This window comes from Aspergillus pseudotamarii, assembly GCF_009193445.1.
Source record: "Aspergillus pseudotamarii strain CBS 117625 unplaced genomic scaffold BDV38scaffold_3, whole genome shotgun sequence".
In the NCBI taxonomy this organism is placed as follows: Eukaryota; Fungi; Ascomycota; class Eurotiomycetes; order Eurotiales; family Aspergillaceae; genus Aspergillus; species Aspergillus pseudotamarii.
The window spans coordinates 129,215-155,109 of NW_022475017.1; the positions used below are offsets into that span (position 1 = coordinate 129,215).

Genomic DNA, 25,895 nt, shown 5'->3' on the forward strand with positions numbered 1-25,895 from the left:
TTCTATGATCTCCAGCGGAACCTGGGATGCCGCCATTCCAGATCCTCTATCTGCCGGTGAGTCATCCCATCCAGAACCCGGCCAACATCTTGTTTGTCTCGTCTCTTATTGTCCCAACCTGACCAGAGCCACAGACAGCCTGACGTTAGGAGCGTCGTTGCCCCCGTGGCTAGGTTGAGGCCATTGCCGATATAATAATTGGGAGCGTCGAATGGCAGGAAGGACCAAGTGGCGATCAAACCGCCGATATTACCCAGCATCACCACAGTCCCGATTGCTGACGCACGCGCCGTGTCCGAGATGACGTTGGCTGCTGAATGGGCATTGCAAAGGACACCCACGGGGAACGATCCGAAAGCAATCAAGAACGTGGCACCGTAACGAACGTGTGGGTCGGTGCTTGCCAGAAACATGATATACCCGGCCATCATGAGGGGAGGGGTCACAACAAAGAAGAGGAGTCGGCGATTGAAACGCGAGCTCAGGTAGGGAATTAAGAGTGTGGAGAAAGCGCCGATAATGTAGGGCGGCACGGTGTAGAGCTGCTGGGAGATAATGCTGTGGTTTGGGTAGATGGTCTTCACAATGGTCGGCGCAAAGAAAGCCAAGCCCTGCACTGTTACATTCACAAGAAGCATGATCCAAGATGTCGCTAATGTGACGGGGTTGAAGATCCCACGCATGGTCTTCTTCGTGTCCAGCTTGTCCAGGACCTCGGTGACGCCCGCATACTCGGACTCGGAGCGGATCCGCGCGATGGCTAAGTCTTTCTCCTCCTGCGTTAGCCAGCGGGCTGTTTCAGGTTGATCTGTGAGGGTTAGGAATGCAAACAAAGCCACTCCGATAGTTATAATGCCTTCAATAGCAAAGATCATACGCCAATCTTTCAAGCTACCGAACGAAGGAAGTTTCAGGATGCCAGAAGCAAGTAGGCCACCGAAGGCACCAGCTAGAGGGGCCATCACCATATACATGGAGATCCGAAAGGCAAGTTCCCTTCTCCGATACCATCGCGACAAATAGTATGAGATGCCCGGGAGTAATCCTGCCTCAAAGGCACCTAGGAGGAAGCGCACTCCCGCGGCACTTGATAGGTCGTGGACAAATGCCGTGCACAATGAGCATATTCCAAACCCCAAGGTCAGGGCAGGAATGACCCAACCCGGACCAAGCCATTTGCAGGCGATATTGCAAGGGATCTCGAAGATAATATAGGAAATATAGAACACAGAGAGCAAGGTATTATAGTCATAGCCTGTTAGCCCTAGGTCATCTTCAAGCCCGGCCAATTTCGCATTCCCTGTAACATGCAAATCGTTAGCATCACCCATCCATGCTCGGAAGAAAACGAATTAGGTCTGCATCAAACATGACGACTAATATAGGGTGTCTTTACCAATGTTTGCTCGATCAATAAAACAGAAGAGGTACATAAGGGATGCGACGGGGACGATGTAGAGATCAATCTTCAATCGCAGCCGGGACTCAGCAGCAGGGTCTAACCCCACTGTGGGTTGGACGGATCTGAACATACAAGACCTTGAGTTAGCCAAGGTGTAGTCTAAGATATAAGGGACACTGATCATACCGATCAGTTGCATTAGAATCATAGACTTCCGTAACGCCGGTACTGTCATCCTCGACATGCTGGGAGCCAACCTTTTCCTCAGACATAGCGAGAAATTATTGGATCTAGAAATTGGTGAGCAACAAAAGAACGCCAATAATATGACTGATAAGAAAAGAAAACGGGGAGACTAACAATTTGAGCTGATGGATACAGCGCGCTATGGAGACTCAATCATCATGCGCAGCAAGTCTCCGCTTTATGTAGTCATAGAGGCGTAGTCGAACTCATGCCATCAACTCTAGCTCTAGATTAGTTCATGCGGGGAAGGCGATAACCCCAGAGGCAGCCTTCCAGTAACTAACTACAACAACTGGAAAGAATTAGGCATAGCTCGCGAATTAACCAGTGAAACGATCTAGAATCCCTAGCATTGAGTGGCGGGAGAGCGGAAGAGCTTGGCATTGTGGTTGTTTCGTATGAAAAGAATAGGGTTCGGCAACAGAGACGCGTTATAAATGCCGGGGTAGTGATATGGGGACGGAGTGCCCACCAATGTAAGGATGGAGATTTCCCCATGATTCAAGTAGTCTAACCCCGGGTGTGGGGATTTCTTGGCTTCTTGGTTTTCTTTCCTTAATCCCCTTCGTTAAGGCCTGGATATGACTCTTGCTATGGGGCGGACTAGGTTGTCTTGGCTAAATTAGCACATACTTACTGACGGCCGCACGAGGACAGGGTGTTGTAGAGCTAAATTGAGCACATGATATTATGACTTTCTAGCGATATGCACAGATCTAGATCGCTGACTGTATTGCGAGAGCTTGCAGTCAGAAATAACCAGATGCCGCCGGTCGTCGGCGGGAAAGTACCGTCAAGGCTTCCACCGCATGAGTATGTGAACATTTCTTCCCATCTTAGTCTCATTCGCCAGTGTCATTCGCTAAGTTATGGACCACTCACAGGTTACCAATTCATCTTGTGCAAGCCACAGAGGTCTCGTAGTCTACAACAGTGTACCGGCGGCATAGAGTATAAAAGAACAGATACAAGTCAAGAGGCAACTGAAACCGCGATATATGAAAACAAAATGTGTCTCAGAAGTGAGAGTCTCTTTGGTCGAAGATTATTTAGAAGCCAACCAGAAGCTACCCGAGCTCGCATGTGGTAGAAGAAGTCTTGAAGTAGGTCTCCGTAGATCTTTTGCATCCCTACGCAACCCATGTCAACACAAGGGCCGGTAGGACTGCCCCTTGGAGAATGAGCCACGAGGTTTGTCCGGGGCAGGAACGATGCAGTGTGCATTAAAGGACAACCAGGACGGCCAGCTTAGGGAATCAAGAGCCTGCAACTTAGCATGGTCTTGTCGTAACCATCTGCAGCACGTTGGAATAGGCAGACTAATATAAGATACATCTAGCCGTTCAAGGACAGCCACTTGGCGGTATCTTCAAAGGATGTATGGTAAATTAACATATCACTTATGTGTTCAATCAGACGGAGGTTCTTTTGGTGAATATGCGGGAATTTGAAACCTCAGCTATTAGTCACCCTAGCAGTGCCTTCGAATATATTACGTTGGACGATTGACGCCTAAGTTTTGTCTGTAACAATATTTGAAGTCGGCAGTTGAGGGTACTGACATTTGCCGTGACCCAATATGATGGGTGTACTTTCCATATCACGGTTGAGGAAGCACACGACACTGTTAGCTCTTGGATCGATATGCGCGAAGTAGCAGATGACGCATGAGTTAGGAAGACACGTTTCTTGATAATATGACGAGATATAGGGTGCTTTATAGCCGATCCCTGCCAATCAGAGTGGAATACGAAGGGCTTTCATCCAATTAAGCGCCGGAAGCACTGATTGCTAATGCATGGTTCCCACTTGTCCGCTATATTATGTTATGAACTCGGTAAATTTGCGTCTGCCTATATGCCGACAGCTACTTCATTCTTGCTTACTTATTTTAATTTTAATTTCAATTTTTGGTTTCTTCTCCAGATCTCTGGAGTAAGTTAAAGACTACTGTCATGGCATTTCCATGGACTAATGCTTTTGACAACGTCAGCGGGAGAGCATCCGGATCCCAACAGTGGGCCTTTGTGGGTTGTGCTGTGCGGGGTTCTCCATTCTGCTTGTCCCTTGATATTTATTATCTAACAATACTTCCGTAGCTGCGGCGCTCATTCATCCACTGAGCCCTTGCGGGGCAGCGTTGACACCAAGTGTATCGGATGTTATCGACCCTTCACAACTGCCGGCCCTGCTGGTTACAGTTTGGCATGACATGTAACCCTGCTCTCCTTGAGATGAGGAATGATACGGGATTGGATCAGATAAATATTGGGTGCCCTTCCCATCATATCAATCTCTCGTAAGGCAGCCAGATAGATCGCCATCATGACACTTCTTGCCGAGATCTTCTCGCGCGCGTCGCCGGAGCATGCGCTGTATATTCTCCCCTTCATTTCGCTGATTTATCTCGGCCACTTGTACTTTCACAACGGTCTAAGTCGCTACCCCGGCCCCTTTCTGGCCAAGTTTACCGACCTCTGGCGGTTCCTTGATGTATGGGGCCGGCAGCCTCATGAGACGCACATCGCGCTACACCGCAAGCATGGTGACGTTGTACGCATCGGGCCTAACACACTGTCTTTCAGCAGCCCGGCTGCAACCAAGGTCATTTATGGGTTGAACAAGGGATTCACCAAGGTGGGTGTCACCGGGTAGTTAAGACGTTAACACGGAAGGTCTGACGATACTGCAGTCCGAGTTCTATCCCGTTCAGATGACTGTCTCCAAAGGCGAGCCCTTACCGTCCTTGTTCTCGACTCTGGATGACAAGTTCCACGCAGAGCTCCGGCGCTCGGTTAACCATGCGTTCTCGATGAGCTCGCTGGTACAGTACGAACCCATGGTAGACGAGACCACATTACTCTTCCTCGATCAGACCGATCGCCTCTTCGCTAGTGGTAGTAAGGTCTGTGACTTTGCACGCTGGTTACAATTTTTCGCATTCGATGTTATCGGCAGCATTACCTACAGCAAGCGCCATGGCTTTATTGAGAAAAATGAGGACATTGATGGTATTGTAAAGTCCCTCGCTCGCATTTTCAACTATGCCGGGCCTGTCGGCCAGATGCCATGGTTGGATAAAGTCTTCTGGAAGAACCCAATCTTCGACGCAATGCAAAAGTGGGGGTTGTTGGACAATTCCCATCCAGTCGCCATCTTTGCACGGCAACGGATGATGGAGCGCATGTCGTCAAAGGCTGCGATCGACCCAAGTTCACGCAGCGATCTTCTTACCAAATTCATGAAAGCAGGCGAGTTGCGCCCCAACTTCATGACAGAGAAACGCGTCCTCACCATGGCCGTCTCCATGGCTTTTGCCGGGTCCGAAACGACGGCCATTAGTCTTGCAGCCGTATTCTATTATCTCCTGAAGACGCCCGAGTACATGCGACGGGTGCGGGAGGAGCTGGACGAGGCGATCCGGAACGGTACAATCGAGAACCGTCCAAGCGGGCTTATCTCGTGGACCGAATCTCAGAAGCTTCCATTCCTCGATGCTTGCATAAAAGAGGCGTTTCGTATCTTTCCCGCTGCTGGTCTACCCCTGGAGCGTGTTACTCCTCCCTCTGGTGCGGACATCGCCGGCCAGTTTATCCCGGGAGGTACAATCGTTGGCTGTAGTCCATGGGTGATCCATCGCCGTGAGGACATTTTCGGGTCCGATGTCGATATGTACAACCCAGATAGATGGCTAAATGCTTCAGAGGAGAAGCTAAAAACCATGAACGGAATGATGCTCCAGTTTGGTGCTGGTTCCAGAACATGCATTGGAAAAAACATTTCCTTGATGGAAATTTATAAACTGATTCCAAGCTTTCTAAGAAGATTCGATGTAGGTATTCCGACTACAATTGACAGTGGAAAGGAACTATGCTAATATCTGAATGCACAGGTGCGATTAGCCTACCCCGAGCAGGAATGGAAACTGTGGAATGCCTGGTTTGTGCGGCAGTATAATTTCAACACTGTATTTACCCCGAGGAAGATTGAGGTACAGTAGTCACTTTATCCTAGCAAAAATACATCAATCATAAAGCATTAATTTCTCTTTTCTTTTGAATGAAGCTGTATATTCACAGTTTGGCGTCCCTCTCCTTCACCACAGGCGTAATGGCTCATGGAAGCGGTACACATTATAGCGTAATGTTTCGATTAAATATACTATATCGTCGTTAATCGGTGCAAGGCCGAATGCTGTATTCGCGGCCGAATAGGTCGATGTCAATCGGAACCCGTGGATAGACATTTCGATTTGTCAAACCCTCGGAGAAGTATTAGCTGTCATGACCCCCTCTACGAGGAATCCTTGTAGACAGCATCAAGCTCAATAGGATCACAGCCACCCGGGACGTCACCTCCATTGCTTTTGTTGTGATAATATAGACCAGGGAGGTCGCTGGCGCCATCGCAAACTAGACAAACAGAAGACAGTTCGTCTCTCAATCCCTACAACTCTTTCTAAGACGCAAGGAACTTACCTAGCCATCCACCCCAATTTTCATTATCAGTAGCCAGAATATCATCACTGGCCAAACTGAAGCCAGTGCTACCAGATGAAGGGCTCACACCAATCTCCACCTCACTCTGGACCTCGTCGCCCGAGACGAGAGCCATCGCGTAAGGAGCTCCATTTGGCGCATTGTAACGCACGGTCCCATCGAGAAAGTAGAATTCGGCAGCGTCGGCGGCATCGCGAAAGACAGCCTTGCTGTTCAGTGGGTCAACATGTTGCGTTGACAGGTAGAGACCGTTGTGGCTTTCATCCGAGGCATTTGAGCTGATCAGGTTGAATATCCTTGGGACTGGACTAGCGGTGACCGTAGCAGACAAGAGGACGACACTGGTGAAGAACTTCATTACGGAGACTAATGGAGAGTTGCTAATTGTTGTGGTATGAACGGCGGGGGGTATTGAGGCCGCTATTTATTTGCTGGGAAGGGCGTGATTATCACCGTGTGGAGTTGATGCAAACCCTTGGCTCCAATACCGGCTACAATACGGAGTACGCTGCAAGCAGTGCAAAGTGGCGAAGATGATCAGACCCACAGCTTCTATTACATCATGAACTCTCCCCAGTTCCCCATGGACCATGGAATGGATGGCTAATTATACGCCGTTCTTGAATTTCCTCCATAGTTCTCTAAGTCTATAGTTCTCTAAGAAGCGAAAATATTGATTCAATCGGCTTTTGACCACCCAAAGGTGCGGCTGGGTGTAGGGTCCTCATAGCCTCCCAATCTAATATCATGGCATGCGGGACGGGCCTAATTGGTGGTCTCTACCTAAACTACTCCATATGCGGCTTTGAATTCCGCTGATTCTGAGATGATGCTATCTATGAATGTATGGGAACTTTCTCACGAGCGATGTATATCCTTACAGGGCTTCTAACCCTTGCGTCTCAGCGGTCAGGAGGGAAGAATCCACATGCACCGTTTCAGACCGTAAACAGGATTCAATAGATTTTTTATTACACTTCCCGATACAGATCTCTACAAAGTATTCTCGATCGTGATCATACAAATGATTAACATCTGTGGCTGTGAAAAATACGTGACCAAGAAATGCGGCCAGTATGGCATGCTGCCCCTGCAGGAGCTCGCCATGCTTATACTCGGTACCCGCCGGGCGAAAAAAGTACGGGGCCAGTCCATGATTCCAGAGGATCTAAATCTATTTTCTAGTATAGATCTAGTATAAATTTGTGGCACCAGGGAGACCAACCGGCGTACAGAGAGAGTTGCAACTTGTGGGGTAAAAATCAAAGCATCTCGGCAAGAGCGAATGTCCGAGCCCTGACTAAATCCGAGGGCAGGCAAAGAGAAGCTCACTAAAAGTCCCGCTGCTCGCTCCACTTTTCTCACGACTAGTGTCGTTCCCTCCAACATTGGAGATTAGCTCCGGCACGGTTTAGATGGCCCGTTGACGCAGTGCAATGCCGATTTGCCGGTAGCGGCCAATAAAAGCAGCCATGACCCTCGAGCCACGACGTTGAAGAAATTGCACGAAAGTCCCAAGCTGCAAAATGAGATAGGGATGACACCTTTGCCTGAGACTGATCACGCACGGCGTGCAGATGAAGAAAAGCCTACAAATCACCTCGGTCCAGACCCCAACTTGGTCGGATGGGAGGAAAATGATCCAGAGAATCCGCATAACTTCTCGACGATATATAAATGTTGGATTACTTTCCAGCTCGGCATGCTGGCCCTAAGCGCCAGTTTAGGCTCTAGTATCATCTCCCCGGCGCAGACTAAGCTGGAAGTATACCTAGGCATCAGTGCTGAAGTCAGCATTCTCCCAGTGTCTCTTTACATGTAAGGCGCCTCTATCTGCCTACCGGACCCCGCAGGCATTCCCTATCGGTCAAATCACTGATAAGAAAATACAGTCTTGGCTTCGCTTTTGGGCCACTATGCTGGGCTCCTATCTCGGAAATCTGGGGACGCCGCTGGTCGATGCTCCCGGCAGTTTTCATGCTAGGCATTTTCAGTATCGGTACCGCAACAAGCAAGAGTACCGCCGCCGTTCTCGTCACTCGATATTTCGCCGGGGTGTTCGGTTCCGCTCCTGTCAGCAATGTATCGGCAGCCCTGGGAGACTTCTTCCATATGAAGGCGCGCGCCGTTGCCAGCACATCCTACGCCATCTGCGTCGTGGGCGGGCCAACAATGGGACCGATCATTGGTGCTGCCCTGATCAACAATCCACGCCTGGGCTGGCGCTGGACAGAGTATATTGAAGCTATCATTGTCTTTTTCGTCTTCACCGTCACCTTCTTCTGCTTACCGGAGGTGTATGGTCCCGTGCTTCTACATAAAAAAGCCAAGCGCCTGCGCAAGGAGACCGGCAACCCGGACCTATATCACCCACACGAGCATATGAAAATTGATGCGTATAGTATTGTCACCAAGCATTTCTCCCGCCCGCTTGTCATGCTTGTGACGGAGCCAATGGTTACGGTGATTGCGCTATACGCCTCGTTCACCTATGCTCTGCTCTATCTCACCCTCGAGGTGTTCCCCATTGTCTTTGGCGATATCCGCCAGTGGAAGCCGGTGATTGCCACATTACCCTTTATCGGCTTGTTTGTTGGCGTCCTCCTATCAGCCGCGTTTATCATACTTGTCGGGCAGCCATACTACATCCGAAAATGGGAAGAGGGTGGCGGGAAACCGGTCCCCGAGGCACGCCTGATGCCCATGGCAGTTGGAGGGTTTCTGTTCGCAGGGGGCCTCTTCTGGTTTGGCTGGACGGCGGAACCATCCTATTCCTGGGGGTTACCCGTCGTGGCAGCTGTGATGTTCGGGTGCGGATTCTGTATCATCTTTGGTCAATGTATCAATTTTCTGGTCGATACATACGGGCCATACGCTGCCTCGGCCACTGCGTCTAACACCTTTTTGCGAAGTGTGCTTGCAGCCGCGTTCCCGCTTTTTGCCCAGCAGATGTTTCGCAATCTTGGTGTAGGGCCAGCGATGTCGATCCTCGGTGGTATTGCGGCGGCTCTAATTCCAGTCCCTTTTCTGTTCCGGATCTATGGTGTGCGGTTGAGAAAGATGTCCAGGTTCGCGCCATTTAAAGGATAATGATCCAGGAGCCGAACAATCTTAACGCACCAGACATGGCCAGGAAGGTACCTGAAAGCCCACGTTCTGAACCGATAGCGGTTAAGACAGCTTTAATTCTCTAATAAAGGCTGTGCTAAGCACATGTGGGCCAGTATTGTGCACGATGCTGCTTGCACTTCGAGCCAACATTACCACTCACCGGGAGCGATCTTCTGCTTTCTTCAAGCGACGACCCGGGAGAGAAACCACTTCAAGGCAAGATGTAAGCTTCGCCTGTCGGCCTTATTTGGCCGAGTTATGTAGAGGTCCCTACTACAGAATTTAATAGCCAATCCATATATACTACATAAGAATATACGTATTCGACACTCAAAGGCGTCGGATTTGAGCTGATAAATGTTCCCGGATGTTTCCTTCACGGAGAGTTACATTTCCATTTTCTCACATCTTATTCCGCCGACTCAGTCCGGTGTATTTGTTTCTAACCGTGTGCCTGTCAGTTTCAGTGGGACGGGCGTCCGCTACCGACAGATAAGGCATGTGCTTTCTCTGACAACAAATGCCGAAGAGGAATACTCAGAAGCCTACCTTGCCAAAAATGGGAGCAACTGCGAGGTCTCATGAATATTCTCTCATCCACGTATGGTAACATCTTCTCTTTCCCTAGCATTTATTGCGGCATGGGCATACTAGACGACACTCACCTCTAGTCCTGAGTGCAAAAACCATCACTATCAAGGCAATTGTTCATACTCTCCTTGTGGGACGTCGGAACAGGAATCATACTCAATAAGACCGAGAGACTCCGAAGACAAAGATCTGTATTTCCAAGCATATTGTGATTGTTAAATGCCCCGGACGAGTTCTGCCGGCTGAAGTGTGAGCAGTACTAGGGCGTGGCCAGTGTATTCCTATCCCTTTCCACGTATACATTCGTCTTCACAGTCGAATCCTGTCGCTGACGATCTTTTTTTCTTTCCCCCCGCCCTTCAACAGAAGTTGTACGTATAGGTGATAAAGGTAACCTCACATCACAACTTTCTTCAACGTAAGGAGAGATTGAAGTTCTAAGAGCCCAGTAAAACTGGGTGGCCTTATTGAAGGCGAAAGAATGGCAATCAAATCCTAGCTTGCATTATAGGATAGAAGCGTTGGTAACCTGAGCCTTCGAGGACCGCGCCCTTTCTCTGCAGGAAGAGACGAATTTTTGACAAGAGTGCGATTGAGATTTACTTATCGATAGCTCGGGAAAATACAATCTAATCATAACCTCTACCAAGTTATCTAAAGTTTGGTGGCAGTTTGAAAATGCTAATCCGCAGATTACAGAACATACATCGTTTTATGCTTTTTGATACTACTATGGTCCCATCTTGATGCAGAATATATATCTCTCCCTCCCTCTCAAAATTATCCCGAAAGTAGTTATAGCCTTGAAGATCTTAACAGAAAATTGGGCCATTGTATAGTGATATAGAGTAGATTAGGACACAAAAATCCTTTAATAACTACTTGTACTTTAGTACTAGCTCGTCGCGAGATCGAGAATATGCATGAGGCATTCTTTGAGACAGCCATGTTTCGCTTACGTATTTTTCAAAGCGGGACATGAACTTTATTATTATTTACTTATTGTTAGGTCACATCCAAGACGGTTTATTACTGCTACAAATTATATTGGACATTCAACTGTTAGAACCAGAGCTAATTTAGCTCACGAGACAGGCTCAGCCCTAGTGTGATTTGGCTTTGGTTGTCGACCAACCATGTGGCCTCCCGCGCACTCCAGTTGGGACAAAAAGTGATTGCGAATATTATGCTAATCTAAACTAAACTAGTTCAGATCCACACATCCTTAATCCTCAAATTCCCCCCCACCTCTGGACGGACTGCAGCTAGATTTTTGTTTCCTCACAGGCGGTGTACTGCTGGCTGGTGCACTTACGGAATCTGTATGATCCGTATATTCTTAGAATGGGATGCCGATCTATCTACCCAGCTTGGACCCATGGGATCTTCCGAGGAGTTAGAACAGGATAATCTTGAATGCTACGAGCCATGCTCATCCTCGAGACGTTATTCGACACCAATAGTATATGGTCTGTGGTACGACTGGAAACCTTTGCACAGTTTCTATATTACTACCCTTCACTGAGCCAACACGTCCTGCAGATTTACCAAGCAAGGGGGTCCCCCGCTTAGAGCTGGACGTGTCCATGAACTACTCACTACCTGATCTCAACGTCGCCATGGGATATATCTCCCCTTTTGGGTGGGTGATATAGTAGTAACCCACCGGCCAAACCCCGGCAGCGCAAAAAACTCCCGTAGCGGAAAATCTCCCGCGCTATTCGTAATCAGTTCCGCGGCGCCAAAACCCTCGCACGACCTCACCGTCCATCGCCATCTCAAGAATTCCCCAGCGCAATTCTTTACTCGCTGCGCAAAATGGACATGAAAGGGCCGGTGGAGGCTGGCGAACGTGATGGGAGAATGGATGGCAAGGTCGCATCCACGACGGTTCAAGCGCCCCGCGACAATGAAGGCCGACCGGAAGCCTTTTCATCCACGATTCAAGAGATCCTCTTTGTCGCTGTTGCGACCATGGCGATTGCCATGTCATCCCTCCTCACCGGGACCATCACGGTGCTCACGTCTCAAGTTCAGAAGGACTTGAACATGACTACCGCGGAGCTGACTTGGCTGACCAGTTCCTCCTCGTGCGTCGTCTATTGTTTACTTCCTGTCCATGACTGTCCTGTTGCTAATGGTCGACCACCAGTCTGGCTTCCGGATCCTTTCTTCTGTTTTTCGGTCGTTTGGCAGATCTATTCGGCCGGAGAGCACTTTTCGTCGGTGGCATGGCTTTTTTTGCCGTCTTCGCGCTGGCTGCCGGATTTTCCAAAACGCCCATGCAAGTCGACATTCTCAACGGTGTCATGGGCCTGATGTCGGCTGCCTCCGTCCCGCCTGCGCAGGGTATGCTCGCCAACATCTATGAGAAACCATCGAAAAGAAAGAACAGGGTCTTTGCCTGTTTCAGCGCCGGAAACCCCTTGGGCTTTGTCTTCGGTAGTATCTTTTCCGGGATTGCTACGCAGCTGTTTAATTGGAGAGCCAGCTTTTTCTTACTGGCCATTATTTACGTCGTCATTGTGGCAATTGCGCTGTTCACCATCCCAGCAGACAATACACCCACGGAGAAAATGTCTATCGCGGCCGTCAAGAGGTTCGACGTCGTCGGTACCATCTTGACCATCGCTGGTATCGGCTTGTTCTCTGCCGCGCTGAGGTTAGCCATCTACCCAAGCCGAATAATGCTCTTGCTAACGCCCTCCCCCCCCCCAACAGTCTTGGCTCGGACGCTCCCCAAGGGTGGAAGACCCCATACGTCCTCGTCTGCCTCATCCTGGGTGTCCTCCTCATTGTTGCATTCGTCTTCTGGGAGTGCTGGTATTCCTACCCCCTCATCCCCATGTCCATCTGGCGCGATCGTGACTTCTCGCTGGTTATCGCTGTTCTTCTGCTCGGCTTTCTCGCCTTCCCGATTATGACATTCTGGATCTCCCTTTTCATGCAAGAGATCAAAAATTACTCCGCGCTCCCGGTTGCCGTGCACATGCTTCCCATGGCGATTATGGGCATCATCGTCAACATCATCGCAGGACTTATCATGCACCGCGTGTCCAATACCCTCCTAATGCTCCTTGGTGCCACTGCGTATGTCGGATCCTTCCTCCTCATGGGCCTCCAACACTCGGATAGTAGTTACTGGGCCTTCATCTTCCCGGGCTTGCTTCTCGCGGTGGTGGGCGCCGACTTCGAGTTCTGCGTGGCAAACATGTATGTCATGAGTTCTCTACCGCCAGAACAGCAGAGTATCGCCGGTGGCATTTTCCAGACGGTGACAAAGCTATGTGTGGCCATCGGTATGGGGATCAGTACCGCCATCTTCGATGCGGTTCAGGCGAGAGGGACGGCGACAAGCGGGTATTTCAAAAATGATCCGATCGAGCCGTATAGTGCGACCTTCCTGTACTGCGCAGGTATAGCGGCCATCGGTATTCCACTGTGTGCGTTTCTAAGAATTGGTGCACAGGGACATGGTGGGGATGGGAAAAAGGGGGGAGACGACGAAAAGGTCTGATGCTCATGATTATGAATTAATAAAAGTTTATATGCCAAAGGGTTACACCCTGAAAGATGAGGAGGCTTATTTTCAAGCTTAATATATTAAGGCCTAGGGAAAACAGATTGGGGAGATATACACCGCACTAGATTAGACTAATAGATTCAGCAATGTCGGTTTGTCCTAGAAGGACTATGTTCAAGACCAGGGTATAACCTACACATATTTGACTAGGGCTACCTGCTGGGCATACTATTCTGTAAGCTTGTTGGGGGTCGGCGAATTATAGAGATCCAATTTTGTCAATCTATCTAGTGCAGCAATTTTTAAGAATGTCAAGACTATTTTAACTAGACGATGTCAATTGCGCGGTTTTCACGCATCGAGCGATCTGCTGCAAGCACAATGGATAACGATTGAATGGCATCGTTCATATGTTGTGTGAGATCTCGATCCTCACGAATGTTATCCAACAGAAACTGCTGCTCCCGTGCACATAGTTCGTAATGGTCTGGCTCACCCTCCATCGATAGAACCTGATCTCGAGGGCAGCCGTCGACAACAGTACTCAGGCGTAGATTTGACGTCTTCGTGTGGCTGTTCAGATCGGCTGAGACCCCAGTACCATCGCTGCTCTTATACTTCTCGTCCATCACAATTGATACAGAGCCACGTGGGCCCATCACATCTTTCACGAAATACGCTGTCTCCGACATCATTGGACCCCAACCGGCTTCATACCACCCAACCGATCCATTGGCGAACAGCACCTGAAGATGGCCATAGTTGACCTGTCCATCTGACAGAATATCCTCGCAGAGACGAAGGCCCATGCCACGCACTTGGACCGGCTTGCTGCCCGCAATCTGCAACATAACATCCACATAATGCACGCCGCAGTCCACGATCGGATTTTTCACATCCTGGAGGAGACGCTTATGAATGGCCCACGCATCGCCACTAGAGCGCTGATTCAGGTTCATCCGCATGACAAATGGTGGGCCAAGCTGTCGAGCGCGGTGGATGAATTCGATCCAGCTGGGATGATGCCGGAGGATATAACCGATGACTAGTTTGCGATTCGTTCGCTGTGCTGTCCTCACCACACGTTCCGCATCTTCGACTGTTGTCGCTAAAGGCTTCTCCACAAAAACATGGGCTCCGGACTCCATTGCTGCCACGGCATAATCGGCATGAGTTGCCGTATGCGTGTTGATCGACATAACATTGGGCTTGAGTATGAGGGCCTCCTCGAAACTAGATAGAAAGGGATACTCCTTGAGTGCATCCGGGAGGTTTCTGACCGGACTGCGGTTATAGAGCCCCACAATCTGAAAACCTGGGTTATGGTGGTAAGCCAGGGCATGGCTGTGACCCATCTGCCCCATACCAACCACTACAACCGATAAACGCTGACCTGGACAAGTTTCCATTTCATGTACTCTTTATCATAGAAGGAGGAAAGGCTAAAAGCAGAGCTAAAGCAGCACATTGCAGTTGGGAGTTGTTATGTTTTAGCCAAAATAGAAAGGTGGGACAACACAGGTTCTAACGCAGCATTTACGATGGATGCAACGTTAAAATGCTTCTTTCATGTCACCTTGTATGAGGGGAATCTGTGTGATGAGGCAGTGGGGTTCTAAATGATGTTTTGATTGGTTTTTTTATACTGCATAATTGGCGCTATAAACGTAATCTGACTTCGCCCATCATAGTACATTCTATGACTCACGGATCCTTTCAATTCCATCGTCCAAGCAGGGTCAACAATATTAATAACTCTAAATCACGAGCAATTGTCCCTGGGGCCAAAATTACTCCGGCTTACTCGTATCCCTTCCCTGACTTCACCATTGACAATCTGCTTGTGGCTGCTCTTACGACGTTTGGGTTTGGGAAACTCTCCCCGTTTCTGCTCACAAGGGGCGAGGCATCAGTGGCTCCGACCAGGCCAACTAAATCATTACCGCGGCTCACAAGTTAAATTCTCATTCTTATACGAGGATCCTTACGTTTATGAAATAGATAGGCTTATTACGTTTCTTCTTGCTGGACCAGTGAACCCTGCCATTGCCTCTGCAGGTTTGTGGAATTGTCGTAGCGACGGGTTGTGTGCGTTGTCGATATTCTTGAAGATCTAAAACCGGAGCTTAACAAAAGCGAAGTTTGGATATACCTGTAGAGACGACCGGAAGGCCAATGAGCCTGGTCTTTTCAGAAGAAATATAGGGTTTGAAGCAACTATATGTCTCAGGATGCATCGAGCAATAATTGTTTTCGAGAATGTGCAAGAAAATATACGAAGAAGTAGAGGATCACCAGCTAAGTAAATAGCAGAAAAGCCACACACAACACACAGGTCTCTGTACACAGATTATCATTTTCTCCGGCCTCGCCGGGCTGCCTACCAGAGGAACCCCCCTGATTCAGGTTGAAAGACACCACAATTGCCAAAGTCCTACTTCCTTTCCTTATTCTTGTCACCTGCCTCCCCTGGCTTCAAACCTTCTTCATCTTTCACTCTGCCCGCCTGCTGCGTCCCTACTACTACCACATAGTTCTTCCATGGCTTGAATTTCCCCAAAGCATATCCTCGAACTTCTTCCCCTTTCCCCCACCCCGCCTCCTCCTCCCACCCTAGCAGCATAAAAACTAGCTTACACTACTAAAGCTCTCCACCCTTCGTGCAGTGATGCCTCTAGCTCGAATACTCCAAATGTAGTGAATCGGAGTGGAATGTGAAAAGTCTCTTAGCCCTCATAGATCCAGTACTGTGCAGCAGCAGCTATTTTCAATTTCTTGTCTCACTGTGAGCTCCTTTAGCTCCAGCGTCATTTCAAGAGCATCGACTGTATTCAATAAGGCCCTGTCATGTGCACTCAAAAGAGACGAAGCCAGAAGGCGTGCGGTGAACGCTTGGTAGTTTATCCACTTCGTGGCGACGGAATCAGACAAAGACTCAATCTCTGATTCCCGAGCCCATAAAGCTGTGGGATCGATGATCAACAATCGTCATAACTACTACCCAGCGTCCTGGTTATGATACTTACAATCATGGATGTCGCGCCAACACCGCGGAAAGCCGAATTCTTTCTCGCCCGGCCAGTCCTGCTCATTAGGCTGTGATGGCCTCGGGAGAGAAAACAATGCTTCGATCAGAGCTATGATGCGATCATGCGCTTCTCCGTAGTCTTCTGCTATGGATAGAAGCATCGCCCAAACCCTGCTGCTTTGGGTAGAATGCCATTGAGGTGCAGTTGGGGCTGTTAGGCTTGAGACTGTGTCTTGTAGAGGGAGATTGCCTTCAAAGTAGGACTGTAAAGTCGCCAGCTCTGTGGGGTCAAGGAAAAAGAGGTCTCTGTCGTGGGAGATGCGCGTAAACCACTCTGCGTACTGGCTCTCCATGATGAATACTATCTGATGCCATTCGATTATTTTCTTCCAGGTGTAAAGCAGGAAACAAAATGCGATACCGCTTGAAGATATAAGATGACCCTTTAAATAGTCTCAATGACAAGGCATATCCCTGGGGCTTAGATCCTAGTTGCGGGCCTTAGCTATGCTAACTACATTAGGGCTATTTTCTGTCCGTCTGGTTGATCACCACCAGTTTGGAAAACTCACACCTTAAATAATCCTCCCTCTGCTGACTTTGCGACAGTAATACGGCCCGATTTGCATCGACTGATCTGACTGTTACCCTTGTCTTAGAAGTCATTCGCAATAGTTTTGATTGGGGGTGGTTGCATTTTTGAATCTTAGTCAGATTATATGAAACACGAAACAATTCAGGCATCCAACCACAAATAACGCTGACTAGACAGAACCAGGATATCTTACTCTTTTGTTGAAATGCGGGGAAGGGAAACAGAGATTGTGGTTTCTAGATGAGGTCCAATTTTGATGTATCGCTAGTGATCATACCTGGCGCCATGGCACGATGACCTGGATACCCATTGGACTTTCTACGGCTTCCTTAGCGATGAAATAGCCCACGTTTGTATTCATTCTAACTACATGACATCTACAGCATTTGGTCTGCTCTGGCCTAAATGATAGTATAAACTTTAACACGGCAGAACGCGCAGCCTTCTTATCTCACAATCTTGTCGCGGTTCCTGGAGTAGTCTTTGAGGAGGCTTGCTATATATTGAAATATCCCCTCTTCCTTGTCTTTCTAAAACTGTTCTCCCATCCCTTCCGATGATACAATATCGGTATTTATCCTTTCTCATGAGTATGGTTTTCATGTCGACCGGGCGGCAGCGTTAGGTATCGTTGTTTATATAGCTTACTCCTACGAGGTGCTTGACCTTGCATAGATACATCTCGGCACTTAGCCCAATCCAAACAGACTCCCTGGGCGAGAACTTGGAGCATGTGCTAGGTGTCATGACGACAATGGCCGGATAATGCGTAACTGAACTGATAATGTGCTTACATGTCCGAGCATGCGGGGACGATGGCAACGCAGGACAAAAGTAAGAGGATATAAAAGGCTTACTTTGGCTCTACCCCACAAAATTTGTCGGAGAATTTTATTATTGAGTATGAAGACTGATGGTTTTGTAATGGGACTCTTGGCAAATTGGATGGCGACGGCCGTATCAGGTCAATATTGACACTTCATACCGGTATCGAGTCTTTCTATGACAGAGTAGAATAGATCAGCATATGTTGCAGGTTTAGATGCGAGCTTGAGACAGCTGGTACACAAAAAAAATTGTCGGCATTTGGAGGGCAACCTGGGACTGGAAATAAGAATATGCGATAATTGTCAGCTGCCCAGGTTCTCAGCTCCTGAGTCGCTCCAGGCTATGGTGGGATACACTATCCATGGAATATAGATCCCGATAAAGCGCCGGGACCCCCGCATCGTGGATCTACTCCAGGATACTGAGTGATTTACGATGCCAGTGAGGGCTGCAGTGATACGTGATGTGTGGATCATTTCCGTATTCAGACACATTTTCGCCGGGACTTTCCACATAAAGAATAAGTTCCGGCGAACTTTACTCGTCCTGGGGATACCTTACTGGAAATTGATGCATAGGTAATTCGAGCCGATAGTAATGGATCCCACAGAATATGTTATAAAGATGCCCGAAATGTCGAGGAATACATAGATAGAAGAGGAACCGGAAATCCCAATAAACTCATCCTTGGCATTCACGAGCCAGATACTCATCCACCACAATCCGGACGAGATGTACAGCTTACTTCTCATCGTCACCCTCCACTTCCTCCTCATCTACTATATCGCCATACCAATCATTAACTACCTCCGTGACCCTAAAGGCCTCCGAAAGTACCCCAGCTTGACCTTTGTGTCCGGCATCTCTGACCTCCCACTTATCTATTACTCCCACAAGGGCATCCGCTCGCATGTCCTCCTCGAAGCACACAAAAAGCATCCGGTCCTCCGGATTGGACCCAATAAACTCTCCTACGCAGACCCCGTTGCCATAAAAGACATTTACGGACACGGTACAAAGTGCACCAAGGATGTATTCTACTCAGCACTATGCGGCTCACACTACCACCTCGCAGACGTAGTGGACAAGGAAGACCATGCTCGAAAGCGCAAAGTTCTCTCCAGCGCCTACGCCATCAAGAATCTTGAAGGTTGGGAATATAAGGTGGCCGATATGACGCAACGCATCATCAAAGCATTTGACGAGAGGTGTACCAGTCCATTGCCCAAGGGCCAAAATCCAGACCCCCAAGACCTTACGATCGATTATCGCATGTGGGCGAATCTGTACACCATCGCCGCCATTGCCAATATTGGACTTAGCGAAGATATTCGATTCCTGGATCAAGGCAATGATATTATCTCGTCGGAAGCCAAAAATGGGACTGTAAAAAAGGTCCACTTTCGAGATTGTCTGTTCGCCAATGCGTCGGCTTCTTCGACCCTAGTATGGGCCTATGACTGGTACGAGGCGCTGGTCCGAGTCAGTAAACTGGTGTCTTCGACGTACCGCCAGAAATGGAAGCTGGCGGAAGATTGGGACGGGATCGTGAACAACCGGGCGACAACACGGTGGAAGCGGTATGAGAGAGGAGAAAAGCTCGATGACTTCTTCTCCGCCCTCATGGAAGACAAGTCGGGTGCTCCGAATAACCTCGAATGGGGAGAAATCGTAGCTGAAGTGAGCATCATGATGAACGCAGGTTCCGATACCACAGGGATCTCCCTGAGCAACGTGATGCTCCTTTTGTTGAAAAACCCACACTGTCTAGAAAAGCTCCGGGAGGAGATCGACGGTGTCCTGGAAGAAGATGAGCTTATTGCACCTTATGACAAAGTGAAGCATTTGCCCTACTTGCGAGCTTGCCTTGATGAAAACATGCGCATGTACCCACCTGTGTCTTTCCATGTTCCACGCCGGACACCTCAGGAAGGCACCACTATTAGAGGTGAATTTGTGGCAGGCGATACTTCCGTCGGTATTTCGGCGTATGTGGTTCATCGCAACGAGGACATATTTCCAGACCCGGACAGATATAAGCCGGAGCGCTGGCTTGGCGATAAGGGGCGCGATCTTCAGCCGTATTTTGTTGCTTTCAGTGCCGGCGCTAGAGGGTGCATCGGTCGTAATATCAGTTATCTGGAACAGACTGTTCTTCTAGCTTCACTTGTGCATCGCTTCGAATTCGCGTTGCCGTCGCCGTCCTGGGAGCCGGTCAGACATGAAACGACAAATTTCAACTCCGGACCTATGCCGCTGAAGGTGTGGAGGCGAGCAAGTAGGGTAAGTGAGGATAGTTAGCGAACAGGTGTGCGATTAGAGCTCTGCTTCATAGATACTTCTTTTATTTCGAAATCTTCTCTGCATTCAAGGCAAAGGCGATACTTATTATACCAATCTCGGGACACTGCTGAGAGGGTTAAACCACTTTCTCAAGCATCGAACCATCATAAAAGGGTACACCATAGTTGTTAACACGTATACGGAATTAGTAGACACTAAAACCATTCTATGTAAGCGCAACACGACTATACTAGGAGGTGTTAAGCAAAATCCGAAGTAAAGTCCGAACGTCGAATAACCCGTATCTATGCAGTGTAATACTTCAGCTGAATATCGATTTAGCAACCCTTCATGTCTATTCACTATAATATGAGTGCAAAACAATCCAATAAGACACAGTCACCTAATATACTAACTCTTTATAGGATAGTAGAACGAACCGGACTAGTTCAATTGACTTTGTTCGAGGACTTCATCGCTGACCGCAAAACCGTGGCGCACTTTCCACCGTAAATATAGTCTATCAGGGCTGGCCATAACTTGCATTTCACAGAGTTTGCGCATAATTCTCTAGTAAGATCATTATAATAAATTAGCACAGAAGCCCAAGGGGATAAGCCCTTAACTCCGCTTGACCACCGACTATTTACATCGCTGTCCTCCTGGTCCACCATTACTTCGTACCATGGAAAGTTTGTGGCTTACAACGCAAATACAGCATTCGATATGGCAGTAGCACCTTCTACTTGGTTGATCACTGGTGCCTCATCCGGCCTAGGGAAATCGCTTGCTTTGGAAGCTCTCAAGGCAGGCTACAAAGTCATTGGAACTACCCGCGATATCAGCAAGGCCGAGATCGCCTGTCCGGATTTCTCGGTCAAAGGCGGCATCTGGCTGGGTGTAGATCCCGCCCAAAAGGATGCCTATGATAAATTTGCCCAGTGCTCCCAAGAATACAATGTGGATGTCCTCGTCAACAATGCAGGCTATGCTTTCATCGGTGGTGTTGAAGATACCAGGTCAGTGACCTCGTGGCCCTATTATCAAGCTAGGGGTTGCCTAACTATCCATATGTGCAGTGAGACTGAAGTTCGCGATCAAATGGAAGTCAATTTTTACGGGCCTCTTCGCGCCGTTCGGGCCTGTCTCCCGGTCATGCGCGCAAGAGGTTCTGGTCACATCATTCTAATCAGCAGTGGTGCTGGGTATGTTTATTTCTTAATTTTCTTTCTGGAATCTGTCTGACGAAACCTTTTATGTGGACAGCTTCATAGCCCGTCCGGGTCGAGCTACCTATTCCGCCAGTAAATTTGCCATTGAAGCCGTACATGAGTCCCTTTCCCAAGAGGTCAAGACTTTTGGTATAGAAGTCCTCATAGTAGAACCGGGTGCATTTCGAACACCCTTCTCGAGCCGGATCCTGACTCCCGCCCAATTTGAGGATGGTGTTAGTGAGGGCTACAAGGGCACCGCGGTGGAGCAGATGGTCAATGGAACTCGACATATCATGTCCGTTCCGGACTTTGTCAAGGGAGACCCCGATAAGGCGGCGCGGGCAATCATTAACGCTACCGTTGCGGGTTATGACTATCTCCGTATGCCCCTGGGAAAGGACTGTGTAGTTGCATTAGAGTCCAAAATTGGAGATCTACAGAGAGATCTGGAGGGTACCAGGTCAATCGCCGCGACTACTGATATTGATTGACTGTTGCCAGTGAAATCAAATAAAGAGAATAGATTATGCAACAGTAATCTACAGCACTAAGACATTATTGAGAAGGATAAGTCAGTGGAGTAAGACTCAAAATTTCCCGTACAATTATTACTTGACAGCCAGACATAGGAAGACGAATTATAGTCTGATACTGTAGATGCTTGGCAAATGGTTTTGATAAGTGAATCTAAATACACGAGTTACTACTCAACAGTCAAACAGATCATACAAGTAAATAATGTGTGTATATGTACAATCTTCATCAGAATATCTAAAGGTAAATCCACAGAATAGTCATCGTAATATATAGGTATCATCATGCACAAAATGCAAACATTGAACACATTTGGCCCTTAAAAATTGTAAAAACTCGTAAAAAGAAATCATCTAAAGAAGGAAGCTGATGACTGTAGCCGCGGCACAGATAGCAAGGCTAGGTCTCCAAGCAGAGGCAGCACTCTCCTCATCCTTGTCGGATGACGAGGTGCTGTTCTCCGACTGCTTACCATTCAGATCTCCAGGGCCAAACGGCTTATATCCGCCGCTAATGCTGGATGATTTCTTGGTGGAATCCTTAACACACTTGCTATCATCCGTGTAGGCTGACCATGCAGCTTCCCATGCTGTTTCAGGCTCGAGCAGCATCTTGGTGGTGTAGAAGATGCGGCAGTCGGCGTCTTCATAGATGTACTGGAGTGGAGTGCCTGACTCATCACCCTTGCGAATCTGGTCTTGCACCTGAATACGGCTGCTGTAATCGCCGGCGCGAGTGAGAAGTACATCCGGGTTGGCGAGCTTTGTGAGAGAGTCATCATCGAGGCTATCAATGCCCAAGGGTGCAGTGAGGTTCATCATTGTCTGGAGGTAAAGGGGGATAATGTTCAGTGGAATGACTTCTCCACCCTTGGAGCCACCGATGGTCTGCATGGCTCCCTCCTGGGGACGACCACCAACGGCAATGGCTTTGACGCCAGCAATGTTCTTGAGCTCCTCGTGAAATGAAGCGCAGGAGGATCCGCAAAGACCGTCGGAAAACATGACGATGTTCTCAGCAGCAAACGGGGGGTCTCCGGCGGGAGGATTCAGGAATTTGAAGCCTGACTGGCCCAGGATACTGACTGGGTTGCTGTTGGACATCTGTGTCATGTAAGCTGGAAACGCTCATTGCTCAATGGATTCCTAGGTTGTACTTACGTTATACCTCATGATAGTCGTGAATTCATCACCATTGTACTTGTGAGGACCGTAGAACTCATCCCACGATTTGAAGTTGTCGCCATTAACATCGACAAAGTTCCAGTAAGCCCAGTACCTGACGAGGGCGATATCGGCGAAACCTAGACAGGTTAGCATTACTTTAATTCACTTCGGACAGTGTTTTGCTTACTCTCGCCAGTAGCCTTCTTGATCAACGTCTGCACAGATTGATCCTCATAAACTGAATTGACAGCTTCACCAATGAGCTTGTACTGGTCCTGCGCGCGATATCTCTGAGCACTAAAGGGCACTTCACCGGGGAAAAGTTGCATGAAGGTATCGAGGAGAAGGGCGGTTTCACCTCCACCGTTCTCTCGAAGGTCAATGACGAGGTTCTTCTTGCCCGCGTCTGTGCAATTGCCCAGAAACTGCTTCACGACTTCCTGGAACTCGATAGCAGCATCCTCACTTTCGGCCGAGGACGTGTCAAAGGTAACAATCTTGAGGACAGCGACGTCTTCAAAATCAGATCCATTCATAAAATAGCCAGCGACCATACCAGCACTGTGTTCAACAACAGGCTCGGGGTAGCCGTCACTAGGAATGGTCTGTCTTTTCCAGTGATGAGGAGCTCCTTTATAGGGTGTTTTCTTCATGGACGCGCCCATTGCCTCGATGCCAGCAAAGCTACCGGTGCACAGTTCTTCAAAGAACGACTTTCCGCTGGTTACTGCTGTCAGGTTTTGACGTACCTCAGCGAAGTTCTTGATAACGCGAGTGGTGTCGTTTTTAAAAGTGAGATTCGTCGTTGCACCTTCATAAATGCCTAGGCCAGTGTAAACAAAGCTGCCCATCGAGGCGGCTGCGCTACCCCTCCACATGAGGCTGTTGAACCGGGCGTCGGGGTCAATGTACTGCTCCTGGGCGGCTATCTTGTTCAGATACGTTTGTGTGTCTTCACCATTGATTTTGACGATGGGCGAAATGTCAATACTATCGTCGGAGTCTTTCTGCACAAGATCTGCGACAGCATAGGTTTCTGGCACACTGGTTCCATCCTCCGAGACGGTAGTCACGGGAATCACGCGTTGAAAATAGAAGACTTGGAGGATATCGGGCACATAGTTGAAATGGAAGTTGCCTGTCCTCAAGGTCAACTTGTTGATTGCGAGCTGCACGTCATATTCACTGTCGTAGGAGGAAAGGTTCTCTTTGATCTTGTCCAATTCCCCAAGGAGGTCAACGGAACCCAGCTCCCATGTGTCAGGAGTGTTCTTCAGATAGCCAGTCTCTGAGTGCCACTCCCACAGGAGCTTGAGTTGATCAATGAGGGTCTTATCTTGCTCCACAGCCACTGGGACGGATTTCAAGCAGTCATAAGCGGTTTGGGCTGGGATGGCCTCGCTCTCGTCGGCGAGTTGGCTAGCGAGTGCACATGGTTCCGAGGTGTCAGACGGCGAGGCACTAGAGGAAGTGGATGCACCGCTCTGAGCAGCAGCCAGAGCAGCTGAAACCAGAGTGATGCCGAAAAGACGCATATTGCAAACAGCGCCCCAAGTCTGGTGTCTCGGATGCTGCGGAACGTTGAAATTATGGGAGTTAACAATCAAAAGGCGTCTCGAAGAAAAACTGATAGCGCGACAGACCGCATCATTTATAACACGAGGAGACACAGTACACTAGGTCCTTGGCAGCAGGAAAAAGAGGGCGCAGCCTAATCAACTGTCCGAGGACAAGACAAGGCTGAGGAAGTGGGTCGGATGTTAACTTTGACTGGGGCTCTCCGAACGGTTTTCTTTTTTGGGGAACCCTTCATCACTTGTCAAATCTTCTTCTCTTCGACTGGCTACATATTCTGAATACGACGTGGGCGCGCTAGGGGAAATTATGCCGGTAAAACAAGCACTGCCTGTAAGCAAGCTGGACCCTACACAAGAGAAAATAGTGTAATCACCCACCCATAGTTAAGCATTTGACTATTTACTTTTTATTTTTTTTTGTTTATATTCCGATTCATTTTGTTAGCCACTTCCGTGCCTACGCGGTACCATTGGGTATACTTGAGGGTTGATCTGGTTCCTTTGCGGCGAGGCTCACACCTATGACCCTCAGATGAGGCTGTGGTGAATCGCTGACCTCCCGTTCCGAAATTTCTATCGACAGGGCATTTTTCCTAAGGAAGTAAAGCGTCCTAAGGCAAACCGACAGCTCACCTTCCTGATAGAGAATAACGCAGGGACTCAAGGGTCTCGGGGACTTTGGTCTAGAAGTCAAGAGTCTCTGGCCCCCACGGCCGAATTTTAGCAGAAGTCATCATTGATCCACTCTCTGAGGCTCTCAGGCGTGATTGCTCAGTGCTGCCTGCTGCTGAATCCATGGAACAAGGGCTGTGAAGTCTTGGCATCGTGCGATTCAATCTCTGCCGTAAGCTTGAAAACGATACAGGATTAGGGGTTGAACGAACGGCTATTTTCGTTTCTGGCCCTAATCCCCAGTGTAATCCGAGCTAGAGGATTCTGGGGACGGCTGTTGTCTCCGTTACCTAAGGGGCAATTCTCTTTCTTGTTACGTTGTTCACTTGTGGACCTCTGAGCAACAGGTCATGCAAACTGGGAGCGTTCGTGAGGAACAGCGATCAGTTGAACAATTCTATCTCTCCATGCGCGGAGGCCCAAGTCATCGACGATCATAAAATACTTATGGGCAGGGACGTCGGCCAGTGCCAAGAATGCAGCCTGGAGGAGTTGGATGATCCTGCTTTTGAGTGACAAATGGGAACCATACTTCAGTGGTGGGGAAGAAATGTCGAAACTTGGCACCAACAAAAAGACCACCAACAGTGGATGCGTCGATGTAATTTGCTGTATATGTTTCCCTG

The 25,895-nt window shown here is 48.7% G+C and overlaps 10 protein-coding genes across 10 annotated transcripts; 5 read left to right on the forward strand and 5 right to left on the reverse strand.

Annotated features, from left to right (window-relative positions):
• Positions 1–2: 2 nt before the first annotated feature.
• BDV38DRAFT_277580 (major facilitator superfamily domain-containing protein) lies at positions 3–1,674 on the reverse strand (the record flags this gene model as incomplete). The annotated part of the gene is made up of 3 exons (XM_032058522.1): positions 3–1,300; positions 1,397–1,524; positions 1,589–1,674. The coding sequence occupies 3 exons, from the start codon at positions 1,672–1,674 to the stop codon at positions 3–5; spliced, it is 1,512 nt and encodes a 503-aa protein (XP_031918822.1).
• A 1,895-nt stretch (positions 1,675–3,569) lies between these two features.
• BDV38DRAFT_293263 (cytochrome P450) lies at positions 3,570–5,648 on the forward strand (the record flags this gene model as incomplete). The annotated part of the gene is made up of 3 exons (XM_032062196.1): positions 3,570–4,285; positions 4,341–5,480; positions 5,541–5,648. The coding sequence occupies exons 1-3, from the start codon at positions 3,974–3,976 to the stop codon at positions 5,646–5,648; spliced, it is 1,560 nt and encodes a 519-aa protein (XP_031918823.1). The 5' UTR covers positions 3,570–3,973.
• A 3-nt stretch (positions 5,649–5,651) lies between these two features.
• Positions 5,652–6,599, reverse strand: BDV38DRAFT_234011 (uncharacterized protein). The gene is made up of 2 exons (XM_032053186.1): positions 6,127–6,599; positions 5,652–6,060 (listed from the first exon to the last, which is right to left on the reverse strand). The coding sequence occupies exons 1-2, from the start codon at positions 6,503–6,505 to the stop codon at positions 5,942–5,944; spliced, it is 498 nt and encodes a 165-aa protein (XP_031918824.1). The 5' UTR covers positions 6,506–6,599; the 3' UTR covers positions 5,652–5,941.
• A 1,055-nt stretch (positions 6,600–7,654) lies between these two features.
• Positions 7,655–9,426, forward strand: BDV38DRAFT_93148 (MFS transporter). The gene is made up of 2 exons (XM_032064144.1): positions 7,655–7,965; positions 8,040–9,426. The coding sequence occupies exons 1-2, from the start codon at positions 7,685–7,687 to the stop codon at positions 9,235–9,237; spliced, it is 1,479 nt and encodes a 492-aa protein (XP_031918825.1). The 5' UTR covers positions 7,655–7,684; the 3' UTR covers positions 9,238–9,426.
• Positions 9,427–11,667: 2,241 nt separating this feature from the next.
• BDV38DRAFT_277584 (major facilitator superfamily domain-containing protein) lies at positions 11,668–13,366 on the forward strand (the record flags this gene model as incomplete). Its single annotated transcript, XM_032058523.1, has 3 exons — positions 11,668–11,939; positions 12,002–12,511; positions 12,571–13,366. 3 exons carry the CDS (start codon positions 11,668–11,670, stop codon positions 13,364–13,366), a joined length of 1,578 nt encoding a protein of 525 aa, XP_031918826.1.
• Positions 13,367–13,698: 332 nt separating this feature from the next.
• BDV38DRAFT_267443 (Gfo/Idh/MocA family oxidoreductase) lies at positions 13,699–15,419 on the reverse strand (the record flags this gene model as incomplete). The annotated part of the gene is made up of 2 exons (XM_032056591.1): positions 13,699–14,765; positions 15,404–15,419. 2 exons carry the CDS (start codon positions 15,417–15,419, stop codon positions 13,699–13,701), a joined length of 1,083 nt encoding a protein of 360 aa, XP_031918827.1.
• Positions 15,420–16,105: 686 nt separating this feature from the next.
• BDV38DRAFT_277586 (DUF3632 domain-containing protein) lies at positions 16,106–16,753 on the reverse strand (the record flags this gene model as incomplete). The annotated part of the gene is made up of 2 exons (XM_032058524.1): positions 16,106–16,335; positions 16,399–16,753. The coding sequence occupies 2 exons, from the start codon at positions 16,751–16,753 to the stop codon at positions 16,106–16,108; spliced, it is 585 nt and encodes a 194-aa protein (XP_031918828.1).
• Positions 16,754–18,431: 1,678 nt separating this feature from the next.
• BDV38DRAFT_293268 (cytochrome P450) lies at positions 18,432–20,124 on the forward strand (the record flags this gene model as incomplete). Its single annotated transcript, XM_032062197.1, has 1 exon — positions 18,432–20,124. The coding sequence occupies exon 1, from the start codon at positions 18,556–18,558 to the stop codon at positions 20,122–20,124; it is 1,569 nt and encodes a 522-aa protein (XP_031918829.1). The 5' UTR covers positions 18,432–18,555.
• A 708-nt stretch (positions 20,125–20,832) lies between these two features.
• Positions 20,833–21,811, forward strand: BDV38DRAFT_277588 (SDR family oxidoreductase; the record flags this gene model as incomplete). The annotated part of the gene is made up of 3 exons (XM_032058525.1): positions 20,833–21,125; positions 21,186–21,311; positions 21,373–21,811. 3 exons carry the CDS (start codon positions 20,833–20,835, stop codon positions 21,809–21,811), a joined length of 858 nt encoding a protein of 285 aa, XP_031918830.1.
• Positions 21,812–21,992: 181 nt separating this feature from the next.
• On the reverse strand, positions 21,993–24,713 carry BDV38DRAFT_234019 (uncharacterized protein). Its single transcript, XM_032053187.1, has 3 exons — positions 23,208–24,713; positions 23,015–23,157; positions 21,993–22,957 (listed from the first exon to the last, which is right to left on the reverse strand). Exons 1-3 carry the CDS (start codon positions 24,553–24,555, stop codon positions 22,208–22,210), a joined length of 2,241 nt encoding a protein of 746 aa, XP_031918831.1. The 5' UTR covers positions 24,556–24,713; the 3' UTR covers positions 21,993–22,207.
• Positions 24,714–25,895: the final 1,182 nt, after the last annotated feature.